The sequence below is a fragment of the Phoenix dactylifera genome, chromosome 10 (genome assembly GCF_051530095.1).
Source record: "Phoenix dactylifera cultivar Ajwa chromosome 10, Ajwa_hap1_PhDact_Kaust_v1.1, whole genome shotgun sequence".
NCBI classification, from domain to species: Eukaryota; Viridiplantae; Streptophyta; class Magnoliopsida; order Arecales; family Arecaceae; genus Phoenix; species Phoenix dactylifera.
In genome coordinates, this window is record NC_143199.1 from 22,744,759 (window position 1) to 22,770,755 (window position 25,997).

The window sequence follows — 25,997 nt, forward strand, 5'->3', positions numbered from 1 at the left end:
TTATGGATTGATTTTGAAAAATCAATGAAAATTAATTTAAAACTAGCTTACAAACGATATTTCTATGATCTTAATGCACTTTTGATATATGTTTTTGTTAATACTCTTGTTTTTTTTAAAATCACATTTCCATTTTAGCGTATTAGGGCATTTCCCATTACTCGCATTTGTATTAGTTCCCAGATCAAATTTCGCTAATATCATCTATGCTCTGCTTTCGTTCTCGATTAACACGACTTTTAATCCCTCTCAAATTTCACCCTCTATTTAATGCTCCTCTTCCATAAGCATCACATGGCATGGCTAGATCTATATAATTTGGTCATCTTCAAATCACACTTCAACCTCACCCATGCCTTATAAATAAAAATTCAACAAGAGAAGTTCAGAGCTACCAGGGTTAAATCCAGCAAATTCATTGTGCCGATTAATATTACAATAAAGTTCGATAAAGGGAATACCATGATGTGAAACAAATTAGAACCCTGCAATCCTTACCTGGTCCGAGTAGGCTTACCTATCTCGTATCCAATCCATAAAACACAAGAAGATCAGCTCAAGTCAACAAGTCAAAACTAGTGCTCATGTCATGCCCTATGTTTTAGAAGATTACCCAAACAAAATCATATCGAGCACTATGTTTAAACATATCAACATATAGAATCAACCACACAAAATATATGCAACCTCAACCTCATTTAAATGAAACCAGAGAGATAAAACTGGATGAAAATATGCAACTAAGATGAGATGAGAGCAGAGCAGATGTAATCTGGAACAATAAATGAGAAAAATCATAAACTATCCAATCCAATCTCCCTTCTCATTAAGATATTGCATTGGAAAAAAAAATAAAACAAAGGCAAATCAAATCTACTATATGCAATACATCAATCTAATCCCTTCGGATTAGACTAATACAAGAAACCGGGTTTAAGTTTTAAAATAATAAAGTCGATACCATTCTCCTTCTTGGATCCCAAAAGCCTTGTTAATGGAAGCAACCCAACCACCTTATCAACATTGCATGGCTCTTTATTTTCTCTTGAAGTAATCATCTATAAACCCCCTATTTCTCCCTTCTTCTCTCTCTATATAAAATTGTTTTAAATTTGTTTTGCCGGCCATATAATTATTGTATCATATGGGGCAAATTATAATTACATAAGAAAGTGAGAAAATAGTAGTGGGCAGAGGATTGTTGCAAAAGAAAGGAAGGCAAATTAATTAAAAAAAAAAAGAGGGAGAGATAAGGATGGAGTACTGGAAGGATCAAAGGTGGAGTGGCTTGGGGGAGAGGACCCAATGCTGGCCGTGGGGACGGAGGCGGAGGCCGTTGAGCTTGGCGAAGAGGGTGACGGCTCGGCGGACGCCGTGGTCGTCGGCGGAGGTGTAGTAGTCGTGGCCGAAGAGGACGCCGCCGGGGCGGAGGACGGCGTAGGCCATGTTGATGTCGGCCCAGGCGGAGTGGAAGTCGTGGCCGGCGTCGACCTCGATGAGATCCCCGTAGACGCCCCAGTCGCAGAGGGCGGTGAGGGCGGAGCTCGTGGAGAAGGGGACGGGGATGACGCGGTCGGCCTCGCCGGCGGCGGCGACGGCTTGCATGAACTGGGGGAGAAGGAGGGCGTCGGCATGGAGGGGAGGGGGGACATCGCGGGGGAAGCGTTGGCGGAAGCCCGGCCAGCCGCGGAAGTCGTCGAGGCAGAGGATGAGGGAGGAGAGGGAGAGGTTGCGGGAGAGGGCGGCCATGTGGAGGGCGGAGGCGCCGAGGAAGGTGCCGAGCTCGATGATGGTGAGGGGGCGGACGGTTTCGACGAGCTCGCGGAAGACGGGGGTGGTGGAGCCCCAGCCGCGGAGGCGGCGGGCTGGTGGGTAAAGAAGCGGGGCGATGGCCGGAGGGGGGAAGCCGGCGTAGGGGGAGCTGCCGTTGTAGACGCGGTCGAGCACCGTGCGGAGGATGTCCGGCTGGGGGACGGGGTCGGCGCACTTGGTGCGGAAGCGGAGCAGGTCGTGCGGCGGCGCCGCCGAGGGCGGCTGCGATGTGGTGACCGGGATTTCGTTGTCGGGTTGGGATTGGAACTGCGTTTGGACGTGGAATTGGGGGGGCTCGGGGGGAGAGGAGGAGGAGGAGGAGAGGAAGCCGAGGGTGTAGCCGAGGGAGAAGAGGAGGACGAAGGAGACGGCTCTCGGCAAGAGGCGGCGGAGGGCGGGTGGAGAAGGAGAGAAGGGAGGAGAAGATGGCGGGTGAGGCTTCATAACTCTCTCTCTCTCTCCTGCTTGTTTTGAGCTTATGTTCGAGAATTGAGGTGGAGAGATGGAAGAGAAGTTATGAGGTGTTTGAAGGTGGGAGGAGGTTAGAGGGGGGGTTAAAAGGATTTAGGGGAAGAGTGGCATTGAGTTTAGATGGGAAAGAATCACCTAGAGACTGAATTGGATTGGGAAGAAGTAGAAGTAAATGACCAGAAAAAATCATGTTTATCCAGGCTCTACTCCAAGTTACGTTGTTGTAGAATTTCCTATTATTAAATGAGCTTCCTTACCTTTTTATTTTCTTTGATGAGATTATGACTTTTAATCTACCAAGTCTGGTATGGAGGATCGGTGGGGCCATTCAATTTTATAATATACGAAATTTTGTGTTTTTGGGTTGTGTATTTAAGAATCTTGTAGTTTTTTTTTTTTCTTTTGCTAAACTAGAATCTTGTAGTTCGGCAGCAATAATCTGCTTGAAGGTCAACGACATAGTCAGGAAACAGATGGAGGCATGGTATTTGGCTACAAGCCTCGAGGGTTGTTTAAAGGCATAGCATTAAAAGAGGCACAATTTAGCAAAGTTCGATAGAAAAAGTAGACTCTGGTACCAGGAACGTCCGGAACTCCTCTTCAAAATTAGTCCGATAAGTATTAATTTGGAAGATAGGGAGGGTGACCTTTTTCTTTAATGCACCTTCCTTCTTCAAAAGGGAAAAGATTTCTAAATCCTTATTTTTACTTTATTTATTCTATATATATCTATATCTATATTTTATATATATATATATATATATATATATATATATATATATATATATATATATATATATAAAGAGTGATATATTTGGCTACAGTCGAGTGGATTCCAATCACATTAGATCGAGATTGAGACTTCTAACCATACTTCTTTATAGAAAAAACCAAACCGGTGATTGGGTTTTGTCCAAAAATAATACAATTTGTTTAGGCCTGAACCGTGCCCTGCCTGGAATTTGGGCCTAGTTTATGGGCCTAAACTCGACGCTTACTTGACCTTTGGGCACCAGGCTAGATATCCAACTTCTCAACATTTTTTCTGATTTCTAAAAAAAAATACTAAAATGCTATAAAAATATTAAAGATGAATAATTAAATATATTAACAGCAGTTTGAATACCTGATAACTATTCTAAGATTATCGATCTTCTCCTATTAAATTGCATATCAACAAAACTTACAATTTAATCGTAAAAATATAAAGTTAAATAAAAGAAAGAGCCAACTTGGCTCAAATCAGGCTTTAATCCTCAAGCCTGAGCCAGCCTATAATAAGCAAGCTTATTTTTTAGATGCCTAAAACCTTGGCCCAAGCCTGCTGAGATGGCCGTCCAGCTCTTGAATAGGCCTACTCTTAGTTTATGCATTGAATGGTAAAAATGGATGTATTATTGTCTGCTATTTAAACTATACAATTTTTTTTACCACTTAGTACATAAACTATATATATATACATATAATTTAGAGATTGTAATTTATATTCAACAGCTTGAATTACCGATGTGAAGCTTTAATCATCTAATCCAGATCTAAATAGATTTCCCATGAAAGATCCACTCTAAGTGTAGAAGTTTGTATATTATGGTTAAGCAGATAGGACATGATAGGAATGGGAGAAGGGGCAGGCACATATGTTTGGTTCAGTGGAAACGGGCATGATAAGATTGCCCTTCCCCTTCCAAGACGACATCGGAATGCACGAATGGGAGAAAACTTGCTCTCTCAAAAAGGTGAAAGCAGCACAGAAATCTAACACAGACTGTTGCACCAGCTGATGTTTCGGTTGCGTCCCACCACCACTGATGGAAGCAACAGAAGCATCACAAGGTTTGACCAGATCACCACCATGCGAACAAGTTGTTCGATCACAACTCTTTGCAGAATTTGATGATGTTAACGCATGCTTTCTTTTGTCTGCGAGTAGACGTGCAATAAAAAAGAAGAATATTCTTTAACACGATTTAACCAAAAAGACGGAACACAATAATAATAATAGCAGAATAATATATTAAAATAATGCACAATCCCACATTACTTTATTATTAGAAATAATTAAGTTAAATTTTATTAGTATATTAAGAAATATACTGACTAATTGCTCCGCTGTTTCTGGGGAACAAGCACTCCTGCAGCTCTTTTAAGCGGAGCCTTCGGTGCATGAGGAGTCGCCGAGGAATGTAGACAGCCAGGCCGAGCTGTTGGGGGAACGGGTACCACTTACGGTGCCAATGATTCAAGACCTTGAACCATGGCGTGGTACCGACGGCACTGCTGATACCTGATAAAGGCTGGAGGGCGGAAGCTAATTTAGGTAGTGGTTGCATCGTCTCCATCGCAGTAAGCCACGGAAAACGTTTGGTGGTGTTTGAGTTCGTCTAAGACGATGACGACGAAGCACCAGCCAAATGGGTCCAGCTATATTCAGTGCACAGGTAGGGGCCACCAAGCAATGTGAAGTTTAATACGCTACATTCACCACTCACAGGTTCTGAGGAATCACATATTTAATACGGAAAGAAATTGATCTATTAACCGACTTTGCATTGCAACCGGAAATTTCCTGAAATCCCTACTTTGAGTCGCAAATCGATACCTATTATAGAAAATTTTTCTTTTGTTCTGAAGGTTTCAAAACCGAAAATTGAGAAGCAAAGAATAAAGAAGACAGTTAGTGAGCCGTAGGCGAGCGAGAAACTTTTGTTGGGTCAACAACCCTCTATATATCCTCGTAACGTTTAGTCTTAAACAGAATTATTGCATCCCAGTTCGTGTAACCATGAATTCACCCCTATAATCGGTATTTAACCAAGTAATGTACATATTCCAAAAGAGCTTGCGTCGCAGTGCTAGCTTAAAAGCAACTCAAGTCATTTTCATTGAATGATATAGTCAATAACCTTATTCGCATATCTCTTATTTAAGTTAAGCTGGTAATCAAGCAGAGTCATTCCGAATAATATATGTGAAAACAATACATGCATGATGGAAGACAATACCTAACGTTTAGTGTTTCTATTAAAAAATTGCATAATATATTTGGCAAATAGCAACACTTGCAGGAAGGCGATATGGAAGCAAACATCAAGCTTTTGGTCGTATGAGTTGTGCTGAAGTGAACTTCAGAACAAGCGAGCCAACATACAGCTTGGGGAATTTAAATAACAGGTTTAGACACAACAGACCAGGAGACCACCATTCTATGTACTTTTTAACCACATTCAATTGATTAAACAGAATGCAGCAAATATTGCAGTTGCAAAATCTTTTCCAATTTTACTGCCTTCCATTGTTAATACAGATTCAAAAACAGACTGGCGGAGCAAAAAATTCCACACAGAATGGAAGGCACAAGATTTAATAAGAAAATTGTGAAAGAAATGGTCAGCAGGAATCCAACCTGAGGACATCAAGAGAAAATGCAACGCTTCACAGCTGTTCATCAGGTCCAGTGGTATTTCACATCTATCAAATTCTGCCAAATTAAAGAATTGATGTCAGGCTCAAAATTGAAGAATAATGCATATGTCAAGCAATATTCCGTAACTACGACTTCAATATAAAAATTAACTCCAATACAAAGTGGTAAACTGGTATCTGTAATTGGACCAGTAAGATTTGTATTTGTGGGTTGTTTTCCACTGTCCATTCCTACGAAGGTAACATCCTCAATGAAAACAAACACTTCCAAACCGAACTCTGTTCTCAGTTTTGAGTGGACAAGATAAACTTGGAAATCTTAAAATGATATTTGTAGCACATGATCACCATCACAATCTTGTTTCCATTAAAGACCAAATTCCTGAACTATCCTAATCATAGCCATACTAAACATCGAAAGAAACAAAGAACAGTAAAAAGTACGATGCAGACAGGACAATTAACATGAGCAAAACTCTCGAGCTAAAGCCAAAATTACTTCTATGGCAAACACAGATTTTGTTAGAAACATATAGAACAGGGCAAGATCATTCATAGAAACTATTTACTTGGTATTTTCCAGATAAGAGCATGTATAATGCAAATGTAGATGGTCAAGTAGTTGCAATATAACATTATAGCATCAAAAATCTGAAGTCGCCTCACATTTTTTTATTAGACTTTACAAATTCACAAACAGATCTCCCAAATCACAAGCAGAGCAAAGTTCATGTTACATGATTGTAAGTTCTAATTTACCTCATTTTTGAATAAATATGAAATGCAAAAATTTATTGCAAGAATGTCAGTCCAAACCAACATGCATCAACAAAACATTTTTCTCGATTAATTTATTGCTGCCCAAGAATATACAATTACCGACAATTAGGGTACGTTTGGTTTCTTGGTAAAGGCTTTGGAAAGCTCAAGTTTTCGGAAAAACTAAATTTTCTAGTTGTTTGGATGGTGGGAAAACTAAAACAATATAGAGACGAGTCTTTTCCAAATATGACTATATTTATCTTTACAGTGTATTCAAATTCCAAACAACCCAACATACTCTTAGTCAAATTCTACAAACTTGCAAGCGCCATTCGGTGCTGGTTCATGCCCGCCAGCATGCAGTGTGCCGAGCTAATACTAGCATCCAAAACAAATCATTAAATATTTTCTACTATTGCTAAATTAAAATGAGTTTTTCGATCCCTTTTTTACCTTCTATTTCTGCACAAAACAGCACATTTGCTGGCTACGACAGTTACAGTCCCACATGCCCCATTCTATTGAGACTTTAATTCTTGCTTATCATAGAGTTGGCCAGAACTATCTCATAATAGGTTAGAAGTTTCAGCTGATTTAAATTGCTTTTGGCAAAAGACCAAAACAGGGTTTTAAATTCTAGTCCAATTCAGTATCAGTTAGGGACTGGACACAACAATGCTATTCCAACAGTTGGGGCAGCTTAGCATTCTGGTGATTCACTGAGATGCCAATTTTTTTTTGTTTTTGTTTTTTTATTGTTGTTTGTTGTTTTTAATGATTGTTAAAAGGGTTTTTTGGGGTTTGTTGTCATTATGATTAGGAAAGGTTTTGAGCCCATGATTGGGGTTTATGGTATTGATGCCGGTACTGGAATAAATTTAGTACCAATCAGGCATTGGATTTATGGTACACATGATCTGAGTTCTCTTCCCCCTTCTTCCTCTTATTATCCCTTTTTTTATAATATTGTGTCTTGTATTTATGTGCTAGCAAATCATTGCTCGAGCCTTCAACCCTAGGCGTTTGAGACCAAAACCCAAACCCTAAACTATCAAAAACATCCCCTATCTTAAATAATAATATTAATAAATCCTAAAAAGCCTCTAAACAACCATTAAAAATAACAAACGAGACCAAGAATTTTTTTTAAAAAAAAAATAGCACCCCTATGAAGTACTGGGACATTGCCATCCCAAAATGTTGGGACGGTGTCATCACCCACCCTGCTTACTATCTTAATCCATCGAGGCTGGTACCAACTAGAACAAACGAGGAACGCTTGTTCATATGGACCTAGGGTTCACAGCCACACTAGGACCCAGTCTCTCACCAACCAAATGTAGGGCAACCGAGAAGGACCGAGTCAGAACTAGTCCTAAATCCTTGGATCAAACTGAAATTGATAGGTCAATTTTGAGTTTCAGTCAATTTCAATTAATTTCAGCCAAAACTAATCAAAACTAACCATAGATTTTTTATATAAAAAAAATTGCTTACACATTTATTGTCATTGGGGTCATTTTTTAATGTATGATGCTTAATGAAGGAAAAATAAATAAAAAATACCTCAATAATTCTTCATGTGCCCTAGTCCCTATCTTGCTTTCAATTCACTCTCAATCCCACCACAATTTTTTCAAACTAGTGGTTTCTGATGGCTGGTGACTGGCTAGGGAACAATCAAGGGAGAGACAGTTATCAAGAAGGCCAATGAGCGGAATTATAGTAGAAGTTAATTGGAGATGCGGAGGTGGGGAGGTGCTCAACATGAACATGATAGTTAAGGAAAGCAATGTTGATGGGGCTCAAGTTAAAGGCGATAAAGAGTGCAATGTCATAGGCCTCCAATTGAAGGTGATCTAGAAAAGGGGAGCTGTTGGCAAAGCTCGATAAAAACGTTGCTGTATGTTGGAGGCCTTGGAGAAGAAAATGCTGGGATGTAGATGGCGATGCAGGCATAAGAGATGGTGAAGGAGATGGCCTCTATAGTAGGGGGTTAGAAGAAGCTGAAAAGGTCTACATTGGTAGAGAAGAGAGATGGATGTGGAAAGAAAAAGATTCTTTAAGATTGTATCACAATTTATCTCTAATCCTGGTCAACTCATTGAACAGCGGTCAGCCACAAACTCATGAACAGCTACCCAATCAATTTGGCCCAAGTCAATGGATTCAAAACACCGGATGCACAATGGTGTAGCTTATATTGAGATACCTTAGTCATCCTTTCAATCATATAAAATATGTGAATTGAATATTTGATACCTATTGGAAGGTTAAAGAGAACTTGAAAGGTCAAAAAAAAAGAACAATCCATGCAGAGGAGGCAGAATCCCTATCAAAAGTTATGTTTAAAGCAAGGTTTTTAAGTCCCGTCGGGATAAGAGGCGTCCCTACAAATAAACTGGACCGAGACGGCATGGGACTCCAAAACCCATCCATGCAAGGAGAGAGAAAGAAAGAGGAAAGAAAGGAAGGAAAGATGAAGAAAAGGAAAAAGTAAAAGGAAAGAAAAAGAAAAGAAAAGAAAGAAAGGAAAAAGAAAAAGAAAGGAAGGAAAGAAGGAAGAAAGGAAAGAGAAAGAAGAAAAAAAAAAAAAAGAAATAATCGGATAAGAAAAGGATAGAAAAAGGAAAGGAAAGGAAAGAAAGGAATGTAGAAGAACAAGAAAGAAAAGAAGAAAAAAAAAAGAAAGGAAAGAAGAAGGGGGATATCCAAAGGAATGCATGACCGAGACTACCACTGGGACAGAGCAGGATTAGGGCTGGAAGTGGGCTCGGGCCGGCCCGAAGCCCATCGGGTCGGGCCGCCCGCGGGCCGGGCTATGGGCCCGGCTCACTGCATTTCGGGCCGGGCTCGGGCTTAATCATTCAGCCCATTTTTATTTCGGGCCGGGCTCGGGTATTTGGTTGGCCCGGCCCGGGCCCGTCCAAGCCCGAGCCCATTTCCAGCCCGACGCGGGCCACCGATTGTCGAATGCCTTATTTCAACTTTATTTCAAGTTTCATAATGCAAGCATGGATCATCTTTCCTGTTTCTAAATCCTTTTGCATAGCACAAGACTTCAGAATGCTTGCCATAATGAACTCATCAAATTCTGTTCCCATGGACTGGAGGCATCTGAAGAGCTTAAGAGGGACCATACTACTGCTATAATCTGATGTCATGGAGATTGTGAGTGTAGCAGGTGATGGTAGTATTCCACGAAACCAAATCCTTGTAAACAGAGACTGCCTTGAAGTTTATTGGCAAACGGGCCGGCCCAAACGGGCTGGCCCAAATGGGCCCGGGCCGGGCCCGGGCCGGGCTCGGGCCTCGATCCTGTAAAATTGTTCGGGCCTTGGCCCGGCCCGAAGCCCGGAAAAAAATTTCGGGCCGGGCTTGGGTAGGGGTGTGGCCCGGCCCAGCCCGGCCCACTTCCAGCCCTAAGCAGGATAGAGGGGCTTCTCGTTCCATGGAGAAACCGGCACACTCCCATCTTATAGGATTTAAATCCTTGGTTTAAAGATTACATTCTTATCGAAATTGCCAATTGAAAGATAAAATACAAGAAATCATTCTGGACCAATAGATGAACAGAAAAGCCTATTTAAAATGAGCAAATCTGTAAAAGGGAAAAGGCTAAGCTGGACACCATACCTTTAAATTTTTTCACTGTTTCATTTGTTCATTTTTATCCTTTCTGCACAAATCATGTGGATGGATAACTATAAGAGCCCTCCAAATTTATTGAAGAGAAAACTTGGAGGAAAGGGGAATCGTGGCACCTTCTTGGGAAAAAATTAGCAGCAAAGAATTGTTTAAGAGAACAGAAAATAAATCAAAAGAGTAAGGGAAGAGAAAAGCAAAGGAAAAATTAAAAAGAAATGGAAAAGAATGGGATAAAGAATCTAGAAAAAAATGAGCCACTAAAGAAGATTAATAAGAAACCTCTAAAGCACTAAATCATTCATTTCAAACATTTTAGCTGATGTGGGTCATGTTGAAAGAGAATTATCAACCTTGACTGGTCTCTCATGCTGTCATGCAAACTACACCTATACTACCTGGATTTAGATCTTATCAACATCATTCTACTCATCTCTCTCCCAATAATCAACTTTGAACAACACCTCACTTAAACTGCACCAACATACTTCGGCTCAAATTTTTCAGAGACAAAAAGTAAGCCTCATAGAAGCCATTTTATTTGGCTCACATATGGTTTTAACCCTCGCTTATGAGCCATATGTTACAGTAACTGCATAAGGTGAGTTAAGCCTCAGACCACTTTTTATACACCACTTGGTGGAACAAAACATACCAGTCTACGGCAGATACATGATAACATGGTTCTTTTCTTTAGTAGAGATTCATATATGAACATCTACAATATAAAATAGCTCACTTAAACCAGAAAGTTCAGACTAAAAGATGTATATGATAGCACCTAGATTAGAAACCAATATGAAAATAGGTCAAGCTAACCAGTCCAAGCACAGTAAGTTTCATAATTTAAATTATCATTTTAAAAAAAAAACATTGTTAAAACTTTTTGGAGTTCAGTTGATAAAAGCTGGATTTTCTTTGTTAGTCAACATGCATGAAGACAGATCATGGCATTGTCATTGCCTAGTTTGCTACCATATCTATTCACTTACAGCTGCATTTCAATGTATAATTCAACTAATTCATTAATACCTACATGCCAAACTAATGTAGTCTCAGGACTCCATCTTATACATAGTTTACATTTTTTTCTTGTTTCTGTATTTTTCATCCAAAGCCATGTTTAAGCTTGGAATTTTCAGTCGAGTCATGTACTAATACTGCCAAGCAAAAAGGGTCCACCTAGGTGTGATAGGAAGCCTAACCCAAGTCCAAACCACCACACTTAATTGCTTAAGCCTTAACCTTTCTTCAATGCCCACAGTCATCACTCATCTCTACAAACGGAGGAGGATGGATGATGGTCTTAAAAATAGAATTGTGCATATATGGAAAAGGGGAGAAGAAAGTTAGAAAAGAGAAAAAAATACGCAAAAATCCGCAGAAAACAGCACAAAAAAAAATACTGTTCACGTGAACGATAACCGAACCCGTTATTGTTCATGAAATAGTAACCCGACCCATTACTGTTCACATAACAGTAACCCGACCCAGTTACTATTCATGGAACAGTAACTTGGCCTATAAAAAGAGAGGACAACAACCAAAAAGAAAAAAAAGAAGAAAAAACCCTAGAAATGTGAGTACCACCGTGAGCGAAGCTCTGAGAGACCCTTGTTCTTCTACTTTCACCCTGCATCTTGACCTATTTCTTCTTGAAGCCACCTCTTTGACCTTGTCATCCTTCATCTCGATACTTTGGTTGAGCGCAGCCTGAAGATTCTCATTAAATTGGAGGGACCAAACTCGCAGAGGTAATTATCAGACTAGTTTTATCACCATCTTTTGCCCATCCCTCATTTTTTCATCCATCAATCATTATATCCACCCATCATCATTACCATCGTTGCCATCTATCACATTCTTGGAACCCGAATTTACTGACAGTATTTTTTTATTGTTCTATTGTGATTATTTTCAGTTTGTTGTGCTAGTATATTTCATTGATTAGGCTTCATTAATAAAATATCTATCATGTTCTGTTTTGCGTTCACGTACCTCTATGATGATCTTTTAGAATGATGAGTATTTGCTAAAGTGTCTAATCAATCGCACCATAATTAATTATTATGAAACCAATCTATACCTATAATAATCGATTCTAGGTTGCATCAGAGTAATAGGTCCTGCATATTTAGAAATCCTTATTAGTGTGTTTGCATCATAACATTCATTTTTTCTGCACTTAAAATTCTGAAAATTAAATTTCTTCACTTCAAAACATAGAAATATATTTTCTGGATTAAAAAAATAGTAAATTACATTTTCTGCATTTAAAACTACAGAAATTTTAATTTTCGGAGTTAAAAATAAAGAAAAATTAGTTTCTGCATTAAAAAAAATTCTGCATTCATTTTCCGCATTTAAAAAAATAAAAAAATATTTCTGCATTAAAATATTAATTTCTGTATTAAAATATTCATTTTTGGCATTAAAAAAATAAAAAAATCGAAAAAAAATCTAAAAAAAAAAATCTGTTTCACCTTCATAACATTAGAAGCACCTTCAAAACAGTTTTGAGTCAAATCTTAGCCTACAGTTACATCTGATAATTGGCAATATGCATTTAGAACTCAACAACAAATCTTAAAACAGATCCAACGACAGGTAGAACACCTCTCCAACTTCATGACTAGACTAGAATTGAACATACCTGAGATAGTGAGACCTAGGAGAGAGGAAAACCATCAGGATGAACTGAAAAGAGACTTGGTAGTTTGTCAGGGAAAGGGAAGTTGCCTATTCCTAATGGCTCTTGGGAGGATATCACCATGGACTTCATTGTAGGATTACTCATAACTGCTAGGAAGGTTAACTCGATTTTTGTTATGGTGGACCGATTTTCAAAAATGGCATATTTCATTACATGTAGAAAAACATCTGATGCATCTCATATAGCACATTTATTTTAAAAAAAAATTTGTTAGACTGCATGGTATTCCAAGATCATTCACATCTGATAGGGACACAAAATTCACTAGTTATTTTTGGAAAACTTTTTGGCAAATTAGAAACAAAACTAAACTTCAGCAGTGCTTATCACTCCCAAACAGATGGTCAGACAGAGATAGCGAACCGTACACTTGGTAACATACTTAGATGTTTGGTTAGCGAGCGTCCTACTCAGTGGGATTTGATTTTAGCACAAGCTGAATTTACATACAACAGTTTTATAAATCGTACTACTGGTAAATCTCCATTTGAAATCATCTAAGGTTTTTCTATTCCACACATACTCGATTGTGCTTCCATTCCCTATCATGGTCGGATAAGTGCTGAAGCAGAGGACAATATTGAGCAGGTATGTCACATCCAACGAAAAGTTCATCAGCGCTTGCTTGACTCCAGTGCCAAGTATAAAGATGATGATAACCTTCATCACAGGGAGGTTCACTTTGCAGAGGGCGATCTGGTGATAGTCTATTTCAGAAGAGAGATTTTCATTAGGCAGTTACAGCAAACTCAGCCCGCAAAAGTATGGTTCATTCCGCATACGTCGAAAGCTGGAGGAGAACGCCTATTTATTGGAGTTTCCAGACAACATCCAGACTTTCCCAATTTTCAACGTCGCCGACCTATACCAGTTCCATGGATATCCACCAGAGACTGTTGCAGTTCCAGATCTACCTAGCACCAGCTCAGAGTCCAGTTTTCATGAGGGTATTGAGGATATTCTTGACGTGCGAGTAGTAGACACTAGGCGTGGGTAGTACCGCAAATTCCTTATGCATTGGCAAAGGAGACCTATATCAGACAGTTCAGGATCAAAGAGGACGAGTTAAGGCGCCAGAGACCTGATTTGTTGCAGCGCATATAGAAGGCCTACTCGTCAGGAGTCGAGTTCTTCCCAGTTGGGGGGAACTAATGTAGTCTCAGGACTCCATCTTATACATAGTTTATGTTTTTTTTGTTGCATCTGTGTTTTCCATCCAAAGCCATGTTAGGCTTGAATTTTCAGTCGAGTCATGTACTAATACTGCCAAGCAAAAAGAGTCCACCTAGGTGTGATAGGAAGCCTAACCCAACTCCAAACCACCATACTTAATTGTTTGAGCCTTAGCCTTTCTTCAATGCCCACGGTCATCACTCATCTCTAGAAACGAAGGATAGATGATAGTCTTAAAAATAGAATTGTGCATATATGGAAGGAGGGAAGTTAGAAAAAAAAAATATGCAGAAATCCGCAGAAAACAGTAAAAAAAAATATTGTTCACGTGAACGGTAACCCGACCCGTTACTGTTCATGGAATAGTAACCCGACCCATTACTATTCACAGAACAGTAACCCGATCCAGTTACTATTCATGGAACAGTAACTCGGCCTATAGAAAGAGAGGACAACAGCCAAAAAGAAAAAAAAAGAGAAAAAACCCTAGAAAGGTGAGTGCCACCATGGACGAAGCCCTAAGAGACCCTTTTTCTTCCACTTTCATCATGCTTCTTAACCTATTTCTTCTTGGAGCCCTCTTCTTGACCCCGTCATCCTTCATCTCGATACTTTGATGGAGCACGGCCTGAAAATTTTTATTGGATTTGAGGGACCAAACTCGCAAAGGTAATTATCCGACTAGTTCTATCACCATCTTTTGCCCATCCCTCGTTTCTTCATCCATCAATCATTATCTCCACCCATCATCATTACCATCGTTGCCATCTATCACATTCTTGGAACCCGAGTTTACTGGCAGTATTTTTTTTATTGTTCTGTTGTGGTTATTTTCAGTTTGTTGCACTAGTATATTTCATTGATTAGGCTTCATTAATGAGATATCTATCATGTTCTGTTTTGCGTTCACAAACCTATATGATGATCTTTTAGAATGATGAGTATTTGCTGAAGTGTCTAATCAATCGCGCCATAATTGATTATTATAAAATTAATCTACACTTGTAGTAATCGATTATAGGTTGCACCACAAATACTCCTACTTATATTTAAAGATCTCTTTCAAATTTTCTATGACTATAATCCTAATCCTTAGCCAAAGCATGTTCCACAGTCAAAAATCTTTGGTAGATATATAATTCGTCGTCTCTTATAATCCTAATTCTTTTTAAGGTCTTTCTAACATACAGCATGAAACTTAATAATGATTAATTATAAGCACTCAAAAAATAAAAAAGAGAATTAGGAGTAATATGAGTTGTGATGGGAATATATCTATTTCTTTAAGCAAAAACCATGTGATGGATAACTCAAGTAATTGGTACTTACTATCTTCTGGAAATCAAGCCAACCCCAGAAAGCCTAGAAAAGAGATGTGCAGTTAGCCTCCTAGACTGAAATAGGCAAAGACTTGCAATAAATTTAAATAGAAATCCAGATGACATTATGGTGCCAGTACCTTCCATGCTGTTTCCCTCCAAAACCATGTCTCCCATTACTTAGTCCTTTACTTTGAGTAGAGGACAAACCTGTTCTATCAATATTTGCTCCATTTCCAACTGCGATGTGTATGGATGAATGACCAGGTCCTATTTCAGACAACAAACCATTGACTTCCTGGAGATTTTTTGACTTGCTTGAAATTTTAATATCTGAGAGCCCTTGAATAATGTTAAAGCTGACACCATTTGATTGTTGATCGTGCACTTTTGAAATCTGTGAGTGCTTGTTGTATGAATCTCCAGAGTTTATCAGGACAGAACCATCCGTGAATGACATATTATTTGCAGGTCTCAAATCAACTGTCAGTGCCTTTTTTTGGCGGTTGCTCTGTGCAACAGGAGTGACAGCTACAGAAGGCATCAATGATGAGTAAGGCACAGAAGATGCAGCAGCAGCAGCAACCTTCGCAACAGCTGTAGTAGCTGATATAATTTCTTGAGCTCCTTCACGAAGGTGAATAAAGTCCCCTTCGATTACAAATAACTGAAATTGCATAGTGAGCATGTCCAGCTACGAAACACAAAATTATGAAACAGTTCAAATGCCAAAGGAAGAAAACATACTTCTGGATGATGAGCCACAAAGTCATCAAGCTTGCCATAGTGTTTCTTGTAATCATGCCAGTGAAGAGGTGCAAGCATTTTTGCTAGCCTATTTGGTAGCTGAATGTAAAATGGTACCAAAACCCCAATCAGTTCACTTACAAAGGACAACAAAAGACCATCCATCATTGACCAGTGAGTTTGCTACTGCTATACTATTAAAAAGATATACTCACAGTTGTGCTGATCCTGATTCGACCATCAGATCCAGCTGGAATAGCACGCACTATACAAGCCAAAAGTGACCTTTCATCTAGAAGAGTGGGCTCCACAGATTTTGCAGGTATCATTGGATTTGATGTTCGAACAGCTGAGACAGAAACTTCAGGAAAATTCATTTTGTTCTCATTGCAGTCTGCTGCAATATTGGAGCTTAAAGAGCTGTTTGGAGCAACAGACTCAACCACACTCGAAGCTGACCATTGTTGTCCTGATGTCAAAACTGGATCCTGTGATTGGTAGACTGCAGCCACTGTCTTATCCTGTACCTGAAAAGTTGAAAGATGGAACATAATATAACCTCCCCTAACTCTATGGTTCATTGAGGCTGCCTTCTGAAATCCAAACGATAAGAGTGGATGGATATCATGTTTTTTCTTATAGCATTTAAAAAAGGTCAAATAAGTGAACAAACCTTAAGCTCACTATTATGTCCTGGTGGTTCAAATCCTAATGTAGAACTCAACTGAGAGTTTGCATTCAAGGTCTCCTGTGGTTCTTGGGACACTGGGTATGGTTTGCCATTCAATTCAAGAACCTGATATCAGAGATTTAGCACAAAACATAACACTTACCTCTGGTAATAATGAGTAATACATGTGTAAAGAAAAATGTTCACATTTAACACCTGAACTTCTTCACTTGATCCACTGATTACAGGACTAGATCTCTGCTGTTGGCTAATGTGGTTGTGAAGATTGTCTGGATGGACTACCTGTCTTTCAACAGCAAGCTCGTACCTATAGTTAGCATCTGATCTTAAAAGATTTTGCTCCATTTCAGATGGTTGATATTTGTTCTGATTGGGTATCTGTGAGATATCCGGCGCCGCCTATAAAACCAAGAAAAAAGAATTTATTCGCAAAAGAAAAAATATTCCATCTTGTTACTGCTAACCTATGATCTTAGTAACCTTTATGCTATTGATACCTGTTCATTTTGCCACTGCTCGTGAGCTGGAATTGTAGATAATGGCTGAAAATGGCCCATTTGAGGTGGAGGAATGGGAGAGTTGGTTGATGATGCAGACTGCGGAACACCTTGTGGATGCATCACGTAAGGATGCAAAGAAGTCATCTGGCCAGGAGGAAGAAATACACCAATCCCAAGTATGGAAGATGGAACAACTGGAACACCAGGAACATGTTCACTCTGAAAAAGAAAAATAAAGATTCTCAAAAAAAAATAAAATATTATTTGATTAAATTACACTTAAAAGAGCTCATCTAAGGTCAGGCAATGAAAATCTCCAAGCATTGTATAACAATTAATAAGAAATTTCTTGCAAGACCAGGACACATAAAAAACTTTCTGTAATATGGTCATCATATCAAGCTTCCATAGTCATGAGCTTCATAAGTCAGGGATACAATTGAGTAATTGACATCCAAATATGATCATATAGGCGATATTTTGGAGATATATGAATACTATTCCAGTATAGATAACTTGAATTCAATCAATAATTTCAAACTTTCAGATAATCATCATTATGAGATGGCCACACCATGGGAGAAAATGTCAATTTAATAAAGGGTGCCCCATCTAACTTGGTCCTGGAGATAGTCTTCTGAAGGAAGAAGTACGAGAAAATCAGTAATCCCCCTTTCTGCACCATATATTTATATTAAGAGCATGACAGATTCAGTCCCATCTACTATCTCATCTAGTATCAGCTTCAGCAATTAAAATGTAGAAATAAAATACTTTTAAAAGTTTAATGGCGAACATTAAAGCACAGAGAACCAAACGAACCTTCCTTCAAACTTAACCCACAACTTTGAATAAGGAAGCTACAGCATCTTCACTTTTAGCCCCAAGAATTAACTACTCGAAGCACAACGTATTCCATCTTGTTTTACCAGAACTTATCAGTCACTTAGGACTATCAAATAACCAATCAATGTTGCTAACCAATCAATATTGCTTACCAAAAACTATAGCCAATCAATGGACCAAGGACCTCAAGACATACTATATAAAAACACAGTCGCAGTAGGACAACCCTAGAATATGCAATGCAAAAAAAATCAAGGGCATGCTGACTAATGTAGAAGGTTTTCACTAATAAAGTTAATATAAGGATACTAATTTAACTTTATCAACAAAGTTTTGGTAAGTTGTATGAAGGACATGAAAGAATTGCTCAAAAGTATACATGAGCCTTCTAACAAGCACTAATAAATGTTTTTCAAACACAACTTTCATACAATCCATATGCAATAGAGTAAAATTATTTTTAACATTTTGCATAAAAGTTCATACAGCAATATGGATAGTTGATATTAACAATAAAAAGTTCTCAGAATAGAAAACATTTTTGATTAGTTACCTACATGCATCATAAATGCAAGAGTTTTTCTAATCATGAGATCTTAAATGGGGCAGCATAAGGCCTGTAGGTATGCAGATTTGCTTTCACAAGGGACAAGAGAAGAACTTCACATATCCGTTAATTTGGGCATGTTAGAGCAACTCGAGATTTTAAATACCACAGTATCAGGCCATCCCAGATTTTCTGTGCAATGGGATTCCCATGTCCAAATACCAGGGACATCTTCCCATACCATCCCAGTATATTTCCCAACTCGTCCCACCCCAACACTCTGGACTGCAGGACATCTTACCATCCCATCAGGAGTTAAAACCTTGAAGCAACTAGTTGGACTAAACATTAACAAACTACAGAATAAGCAATGTTAGTTTCGTCTTCATCTTTTACACAAAACTGAGTAGAACAACTATTACAGGCATCTACACATCAGAAAGAAGATGTTTGAATGTTTGACACTGATGTAACATTATAACTTTGAAAAGCTTTAACCTTTTATCCTACCTTTTTAGATGCACTGGAAGCTGAAACAAAAGATGAACCCCCATCCAAATTTCCATTAGATAAGAACCCCATGTTTCCATTTGATGTGCCATCATCATTCGCATTAATCAGGTTTCCATTGCTTTGTACATATGAAGATGAATCCTTTGAGTTCTCATGAGCCACTCGTGAATTATCTTTGTATATTTCACTTCGTTCCCTTGCCTCAGCTAACTCTAGCTGGAGCTGCTGTATGGCTTGCAGATGATGCCGCTCCATATCCACAAACTAGCATCAATTTATCAAACAAGACTATCAGAATCAAAATTTGACAGTGATCTGCAGATTCCAACTATATCATAAATGAATTTGTAAAATAAAATACAGATTGACAAACTTATTGTAGCTGAGCTATTCATGCATACATTCAGTAAATAAAAAGGGAAAAAAAGGTAACTACGAGACATGATAAAGCAACCTGTTGTTGAAGACCAAGCCAACATTGGTTAAACTGTTCAGTGCGTTCTCGTAGCTCAGCTTGTAGTGACTGGTTGGTTGTGGATTGCAAAGCATCCATTTCTCGAACACGACCAATCCAAGTTTGTGCCTCTCTTAATTGTTCATCCTTGTAAAGAATAGTTTCTTGTGCAATCCTATGCTGAAAGGCAGATAATCATTAGGATCTGACGTCAAGAATTGCATTATTCATAACAGATTGAACATGACAAAATATTCTAATAAAATAATTAAACAAGAATTGAAACTTATCTAAATCAAATAGTCCCTTAAAAAAATTGAAAGCATGTTGTTTTACCACCTCCACTGTTTGCCAAGAACTGAGATAATCAGATCAATTCAATCCATTAAACCAAAAAAAAATCCCAAAATTGTTTGTAAGAATTCCTGTTTCCTGTATGATTGAATATTCCGTACCAGCTCTTATCTATCATGTTGTACATGCTAACACCTAATATTCATTTATTATGTGCATATCTAGCATATGAAATAATACTATTATATTAGGGCTGCAAGCAGGTCAGGTTGGATAGGTGTGGCACACACCAATCCAAATCCATATTTGAATTAGGTCAAAAATTTGAATCCAAGCCAAATGTGTTTCCTCTCAGGTAGAACCAGATCAGGTTAAAAATTTATTTTACTGATCCATTGGATTTTTCAGGTTCAATCAGGTAAAAATAATCTGAACATAAACCAAAATTAAGATGTACAATTGGTTATTTAATTAATTCTAAGCATGCCATGATAGAAAATAATAATTGAACAAAATCTACATATTATCAACAACCCACTTAGCATAACATTTGATTGCCAAACATATATAAACTACAGCTAAAAACAAATGTTGACGATATGCTACATGACAACTATTCAGAGAAAATTAATTTCTTCAATTCAAGATGAGTTGTGATTATTACTTTTGGATACCTCTGATCAGTTTGCATTCAAATTGGGCTACTTAGTGATCCATATCCAATTAATATGTCATGATTTTTGATCCAAGCTTACTACAAGTAACTTTTATATGAAATATTACTCTTTTTTTGTGGGTTGGGTGGGGGGGAGGGGGGTGGGGGAGGGGGCTAATTATATGTAAACACTGTCCCCACATTAAGTAGCTCAAACATTCACTAGAACACTTTGCAATATCATGATAGCAAGGGGTTAGTGTCTTTATATTCATATTCCCTTCAAAGATCTGCCATCCAAATTCCATCCATCTATCTCACTCTTAAGTATCAGATGTAATCATCATCAGCTCGCCTTGAAAACCAAAACTTCACCAAAAAAAAAGGTCACTAGAAACATCTTTTAAGAAGGCCTGTATTAGGTTTGTCTTGCTCTATGCTCAAGGCAAGTCTCTCCATAACACCTTGAGGCTTATTAGTATGTATCCGTAACATAAAAATATAATATCAAAAGGCCTACATAAGATGCAGACCAGATAGCATTAGCTTACGTAGAAGGAATACAAGTTAGATTTTGATTATTTCTGAACTAAATAGATTGGACCAAATATATAGTATTTGTACTATTGCATGACATTGCGGGTGGATTCAAATTTTAATCCAAGGTATATGAGATATGTCAACTGTCACTAAACAATAAAATTAGTATACAGTTGGCATGTGAAATGTCTAGTTCATCACAATTTTCACAATCAAGTTCAAAAATGAGACCTGAATCCTTTACCTGGTTTATTTTCAAAAGGTGTTCTCACATTACTAAACTATTAGGTAACGTTAATAAGACTTACACCTCATATTTTGATGCTTTATGCCTTGGGCTTTATAAACTTTAAAGAATTGCTGGATATAAGCAAGGTTTACATGCCACAGGCAGTGCCAGCCTGGCACTGGCTTGTTACGTGCCTTCCAACACCGTGTCTTGCTAGTGCTTGGCACAGCTGGCATGCATCAGCATGCATAGGCACACATGCACTAGCACACAGTAAGGCAACTTAAATGAAATATGCAAGTCCTTTCCAGTCGGCAACAAACTACACTTTAATTCATGAATGCTAGAACTCCCCATGAGTTGATAGTGGACAAGAGCATGTAACTAGTGTTCTGTTTACATGACTGCTCTGTTATAAACAGAAACCAGTTAGACAACTTATTTATAGCCAGAATTGCTGAATTTTGTTTGATTTGGTGAATGCCAGCCTTCAAATAGACTTTGAACTGTTCTCTATCATTGAGACAATGGTTTGTTGTTTTTTCATCTCCTGTCTCATCCACAAGATGCCTCAACCCTCTTTCTTGAATACGTTGAAGATCAATATTCTAATCACTGGCCACCATCTAAATTAAATAGTATTCTGTCAGGGCTAATCTAATCCTATTTACATCTTGATTCAAATCAACAATGGAATTCTAATATAGGTTGGTTGCAACAATTAAATCCCCTTGATGTTTCTTTTTCGTCCCTTTAGAACTTGTTACATTTTCTGAGAACATGTATCCTATGTGTCTAAATTCCTTGGTAGCTTAAACAAAATAGATCTTAGGATAACCTGAACCATCTCATGGAAAATATAACTTGAAAAGGATTGAACAATGTGCTGAACTTTATAGACTGCAGATCTATGAGAAATGGATGATACAGGAATGTGGATCAACTAAGAAAGACTGAGAGGAACAACCTGCTCTTGCAAAGCAAGAAACTGGTTTTCTTTTTCTTGTATATGTTGTTGCAGATCATGCATTTGCTTAAGGTGCTGTGTTCTTTCTGCTTCCGTGTTATCTCGCTCTCTTCTGCAACAAAAAATGTTTAAGGAGCTTAACATCCACATTACAAAGTTGCCTTACCAAACCTGTATACAGAAGAGCAATTAGAAGCACGGTAAAACCACTAGTAGTAAAACATTCACAATAATTTGATTTTCTGAATTAGGTAAGGCAAATTGACTTGGTGCCTTCAGTATAAAATACTTCATTACAGTGAACAGATGATAAGAGTATTTCTTGGCAGGTAATATAAGATTCACTAGGGCACTACCATCCCTATGGTTGTAATAGATGCACCCATCAATTATATGACATCCAACAGGAGGTCATTGGTGTTAATATCCAGAAACCCTTATAGTATTGTTCGATGATGCTATGTACTGCATGAAGGGTTTTCTTTTCCTCCTTGATAAGAGAAGCACATGAAGGCTAACTGAATAGAGATACATGAGTCCTTGAAGAAAGATGCATCTTGATTAGAGACACTTTAATCATTAAACAAAAAGATGCCATGCTAAAAGAGGGTGCATTCACTAAAATTTAAGAATGACAGGTGCAGCTTGATTTCTATGCCATCACAAAATATGACAAACAACAGAAGACAAACATATACATCCATATACAAGAGATATATATTATATATTTCACAGATTGAAGTGTGCATCAGTGAAGGATACCATATAGCATAGAACAAATGTTACAAAGATGAGAATGTTAAGGTGAAATTTTGGTAAAAGTAGAAGTGATGAAAAATGGGGCATAGTAGTGGAACTGCAGAAGGTTAGAAGAAAATCAATAGAAGAGAAAGTGTAGGAAAATTAATACTTTCATAAGCAATATATGCCAACAAAGATCCTAGTAAAGAGTCAATCTCAAATATAAACCAGAGGGTCAAAATTGAGGTGACGAAATAAACTGACTTCAACCAGAGTAGCCATAACGATTTCCAAATATTATACATTTGAAATAACTTGCCATTGGAATAGGACCAGCAACAATATATACATTATATACTTTACATCAAATCATGATACTGAGCCCATACCTGAAGGTGGCTAACTCTTTATTTTGTTCTCTAAGAAGGTCCTCCTTAGCCCAAGCCTTGGCAAAAGAAAGGAAATGCGTCATGGAGATATTGATGTACAACATGCAAGCCACCTGTTAAGAAAGCAATACAAATTCTGAAGATCAAAACAAACCGCTTCATTGTCAATTTTCATAGCACGTAGCTCTCCATCCTTATCTTCCAATTTCATCTCCAACTCATGTATGTGTTGTTCTCTTTCTTGCAGTTGTTCCTGTATGATCAATAGAGAAGGAAAAAAACAGAGAGAGAAAAGAGATGAGTTTGAAGGGAACATGAACAGGAGTCATGAAATCTATGTATCTATTGTCTGAGTAGAGCAGCTAAATGTGGGCATATGCATAAGATGCAAAATAATCTGATGGCATTTATCAACTAGTAGAATAAAGGGACAAAAATCTTTGTTGTTAAGTTATTTGTTGAAATTTGAAACAACACAATCAAATCCTCAGTGAAAATTGGCTAGGAGCATAAGTGACCTGGAAAAGCTAGGACACTTGCAAATTAATCACTGCCAACAACTCTATGTTTGTGCAATCAACCAAGTAATGCATCATCTCTAAATGTCCTGTGCTACAAGGATTGGAGGCAGTTTTGGTAAGTTGGAGCAACTATCATGCAAAACTCAATCAGCAACACTACAGGGTGGATTCATTCACAGCTACATATTGTGGATAGATTAGATAGAAAATAAGCATCTCCGGTCTGTCTTGTCCCATCCATACAAGATTGTCAAATGACATTAATTATTGAATCATATTTTCCAGGTATTTATCTGTGCCTAAATTAATGATTGTATTGGGATGGTAAAAACAGATTGATGATCATGTAAGCAGAATGCCCAATTAGATGATGGTGACTAATATCACAGACCCAAATTCATTAAGTGATTATGTCCAGCATTCCAACAGAGTAGAACAGGAACCGAATCTACATGGTTGTAGAGGTAGCCAACATGGTGCCTTCCTTGCACACAATAAATGTAGCTGCAAATTGGCAAAGAGTCCACCAATGAACCAGCATAAAAAAGACGAGATTTTGAGTAAGACAAGATTGTGAATAAGACGAAATTTTCAGTAGCCATAGTTTTCTGTAACACGCCAATAAGGAAAGCACCGTGAATGTACATTGACCAAGAAAGAAGAAAAAAAGATGTCATTGAGTATGTAACCTTTAGTTTAGAAGCAGCATTGGCATGCTCCTTGATCTGGGCTTCAAAGCTGTTCTGCGCCTCTAAAATTTCCGACCTGGCAATGAACTGCGCTTGCAGCTGAATCTCCATCTGCTGCAGCTCCGTTCTCTGCCTGGTAATACTTTGCAGCCTCTGGTGCAATAAATCATCATTCAAAGCCGCGCCATCGATTGTGATCGTACAGAAGTCCACATCCAGTGGCCCAATTTCCTCCTGCACCTTACAACGAGGCATGATCACTCCAAAACCATCAAGCAACCGCTCACAAAAACCTTCTTACTGCTTGAAAAATCTAAAATTTGTTTTATATAACAACATCATATACCGTTCTCTCGTCGGATTGCCCTGGTTTAACATATTCCCGCTCCTGCGGCCCATCAAGGGTTTCAGAAAGAAATCCAAGAAGCAAAAAGACATTATCGAACAAGAAAAAAAAAAGGAGGCGCCTTTTACCTCGCCTCCATTATTTCGGAAGGAATGTTGGGAGACGGCACGCCATTCTTTTCTGGCTGGCTGAGAGGAAGGCACGGGAAGGGACCCGCCGCGGCCGGAGGCAGCCTCCATTGAGATCGAAATCTCACTCGAGCCCCCTCAAACTCAACGGATCGAGCTGAGCTCCGAGGGCAAACAAAGGAGCAAGCACGAAAAGAAGCGAGCGCTCTTCCACCCCTAGAGAGCAAGGCGGAGCCTCCAAGAACAAGATCGGAGGCGAAGGAGGGAGGGTAGGGTTTTTGAATAGGGTTCGAGAGAGAGGGGTCTCGAGAAACCCTAATCTGGGAGGAAAACCTAAGAGGAGGAGTTGGGTTCTAGGTTTTTACGGATCGAGGTGGGATGGGCGAGAATCGGGGGCTTTTGGGAGGGGAATTTCAGGGAGATTGGGAGGCACGGAAGGATGAGAGAGGGTGGGCCGGTTAACCAAGCCGGGAGATGGGCGGCGAGAATAGGAAAGAAGGGAAAGCTCCCGCCATTTATAAGGATAGGATGAGAAGGGAGAGAGGAATCGGCGCCCGGGTGAAGCGGGTCCGATCACCGTGCGGTCGATGTTGGTAGCCGCACGAGTCCACAGCTAGTCGAAAGAGAGGGGGAGGGGATGGGTGTACAGTAGGGCTGGAAATGGGCCGGGAGGCCACACCACTATCCGAGCCTAGCTCGTAATGTTTTTGAGGGCTTTGGATCGGATCTAGATCTGAATATTTTTCAAAATTCCGGCCCAAGCCCAGGTTGAATCCAATATGGGGCTGAAGCAAAGCATTATCCAGGCCCGAGACCTGGCTCAATTAGAAAAACCCGAACTTTTCTTTCAACCTGACTCTTGCCACCAGGAATGGATCTGGT

General features: G+C 38.8%; 2 protein-coding genes across 7 annotated transcripts; both read right to left on the bottom strand.

The window, feature by feature from the left end:
* Window positions 1-394: 394 nt before the first annotated feature.
* Window positions 395-2,512, bottom strand: LOC103703430 (uncharacterized). Its single transcript, XM_008786268.6, has one exon. It carries the CDS (start codon window positions 2,254-2,256, stop codon window positions 1,273-1,275), a length of 984 nt encoding a protein of 327 aa, XP_008784490.1. The 5' UTR covers window positions 2,257-2,512; the 3' UTR covers window positions 395-1,272.
* A 2,979-nt stretch (window positions 2,513-5,491) lies between these two features.
* LOC103703392 (uncharacterized) lies at window positions 5,492-25,792 on the bottom strand. Of its 6 annotated transcripts, none has more exons than XM_008786238.6 (16): window positions 25,116-25,792; window positions 24,988-25,029; window positions 24,642-24,875; window positions 23,586-23,684; window positions 23,432-23,487; window positions 22,302-22,413; window positions 19,617-19,796; window positions 19,160-19,426; window positions 17,254-17,475; window positions 16,952-17,155; window positions 16,739-16,861; window positions 16,281-16,592; window positions 16,066-16,164; window positions 15,459-15,985; window positions 15,329-15,361; window positions 5,492-5,761 (listed from the first exon to the last, which is right to left on the bottom strand). In XM_008786238.6, coding segments are annotated over exons 1-16 (2,622 nt in total). In that variant the 5' UTR covers window positions 25,227-25,792; the 3' UTR covers window positions 5,492-5,760. The 6 variants fall into 6 exon arrangements, with proteins under 6 accessions (XP_008784460.4, XP_088561661.2, XP_088561660.2 ...); XM_088705535.2 differs by having other exon boundaries at window positions 22,302-22,472; window positions 25,116-25,695; XM_088705532.2 differs by lacking the exon at window positions 5,492-5,761 and adding an exon at window positions 10,214-10,232 and having other exon boundaries at window positions 25,116-25,734.
* Window positions 25,793-25,997: the final 205 nt, after the last annotated feature.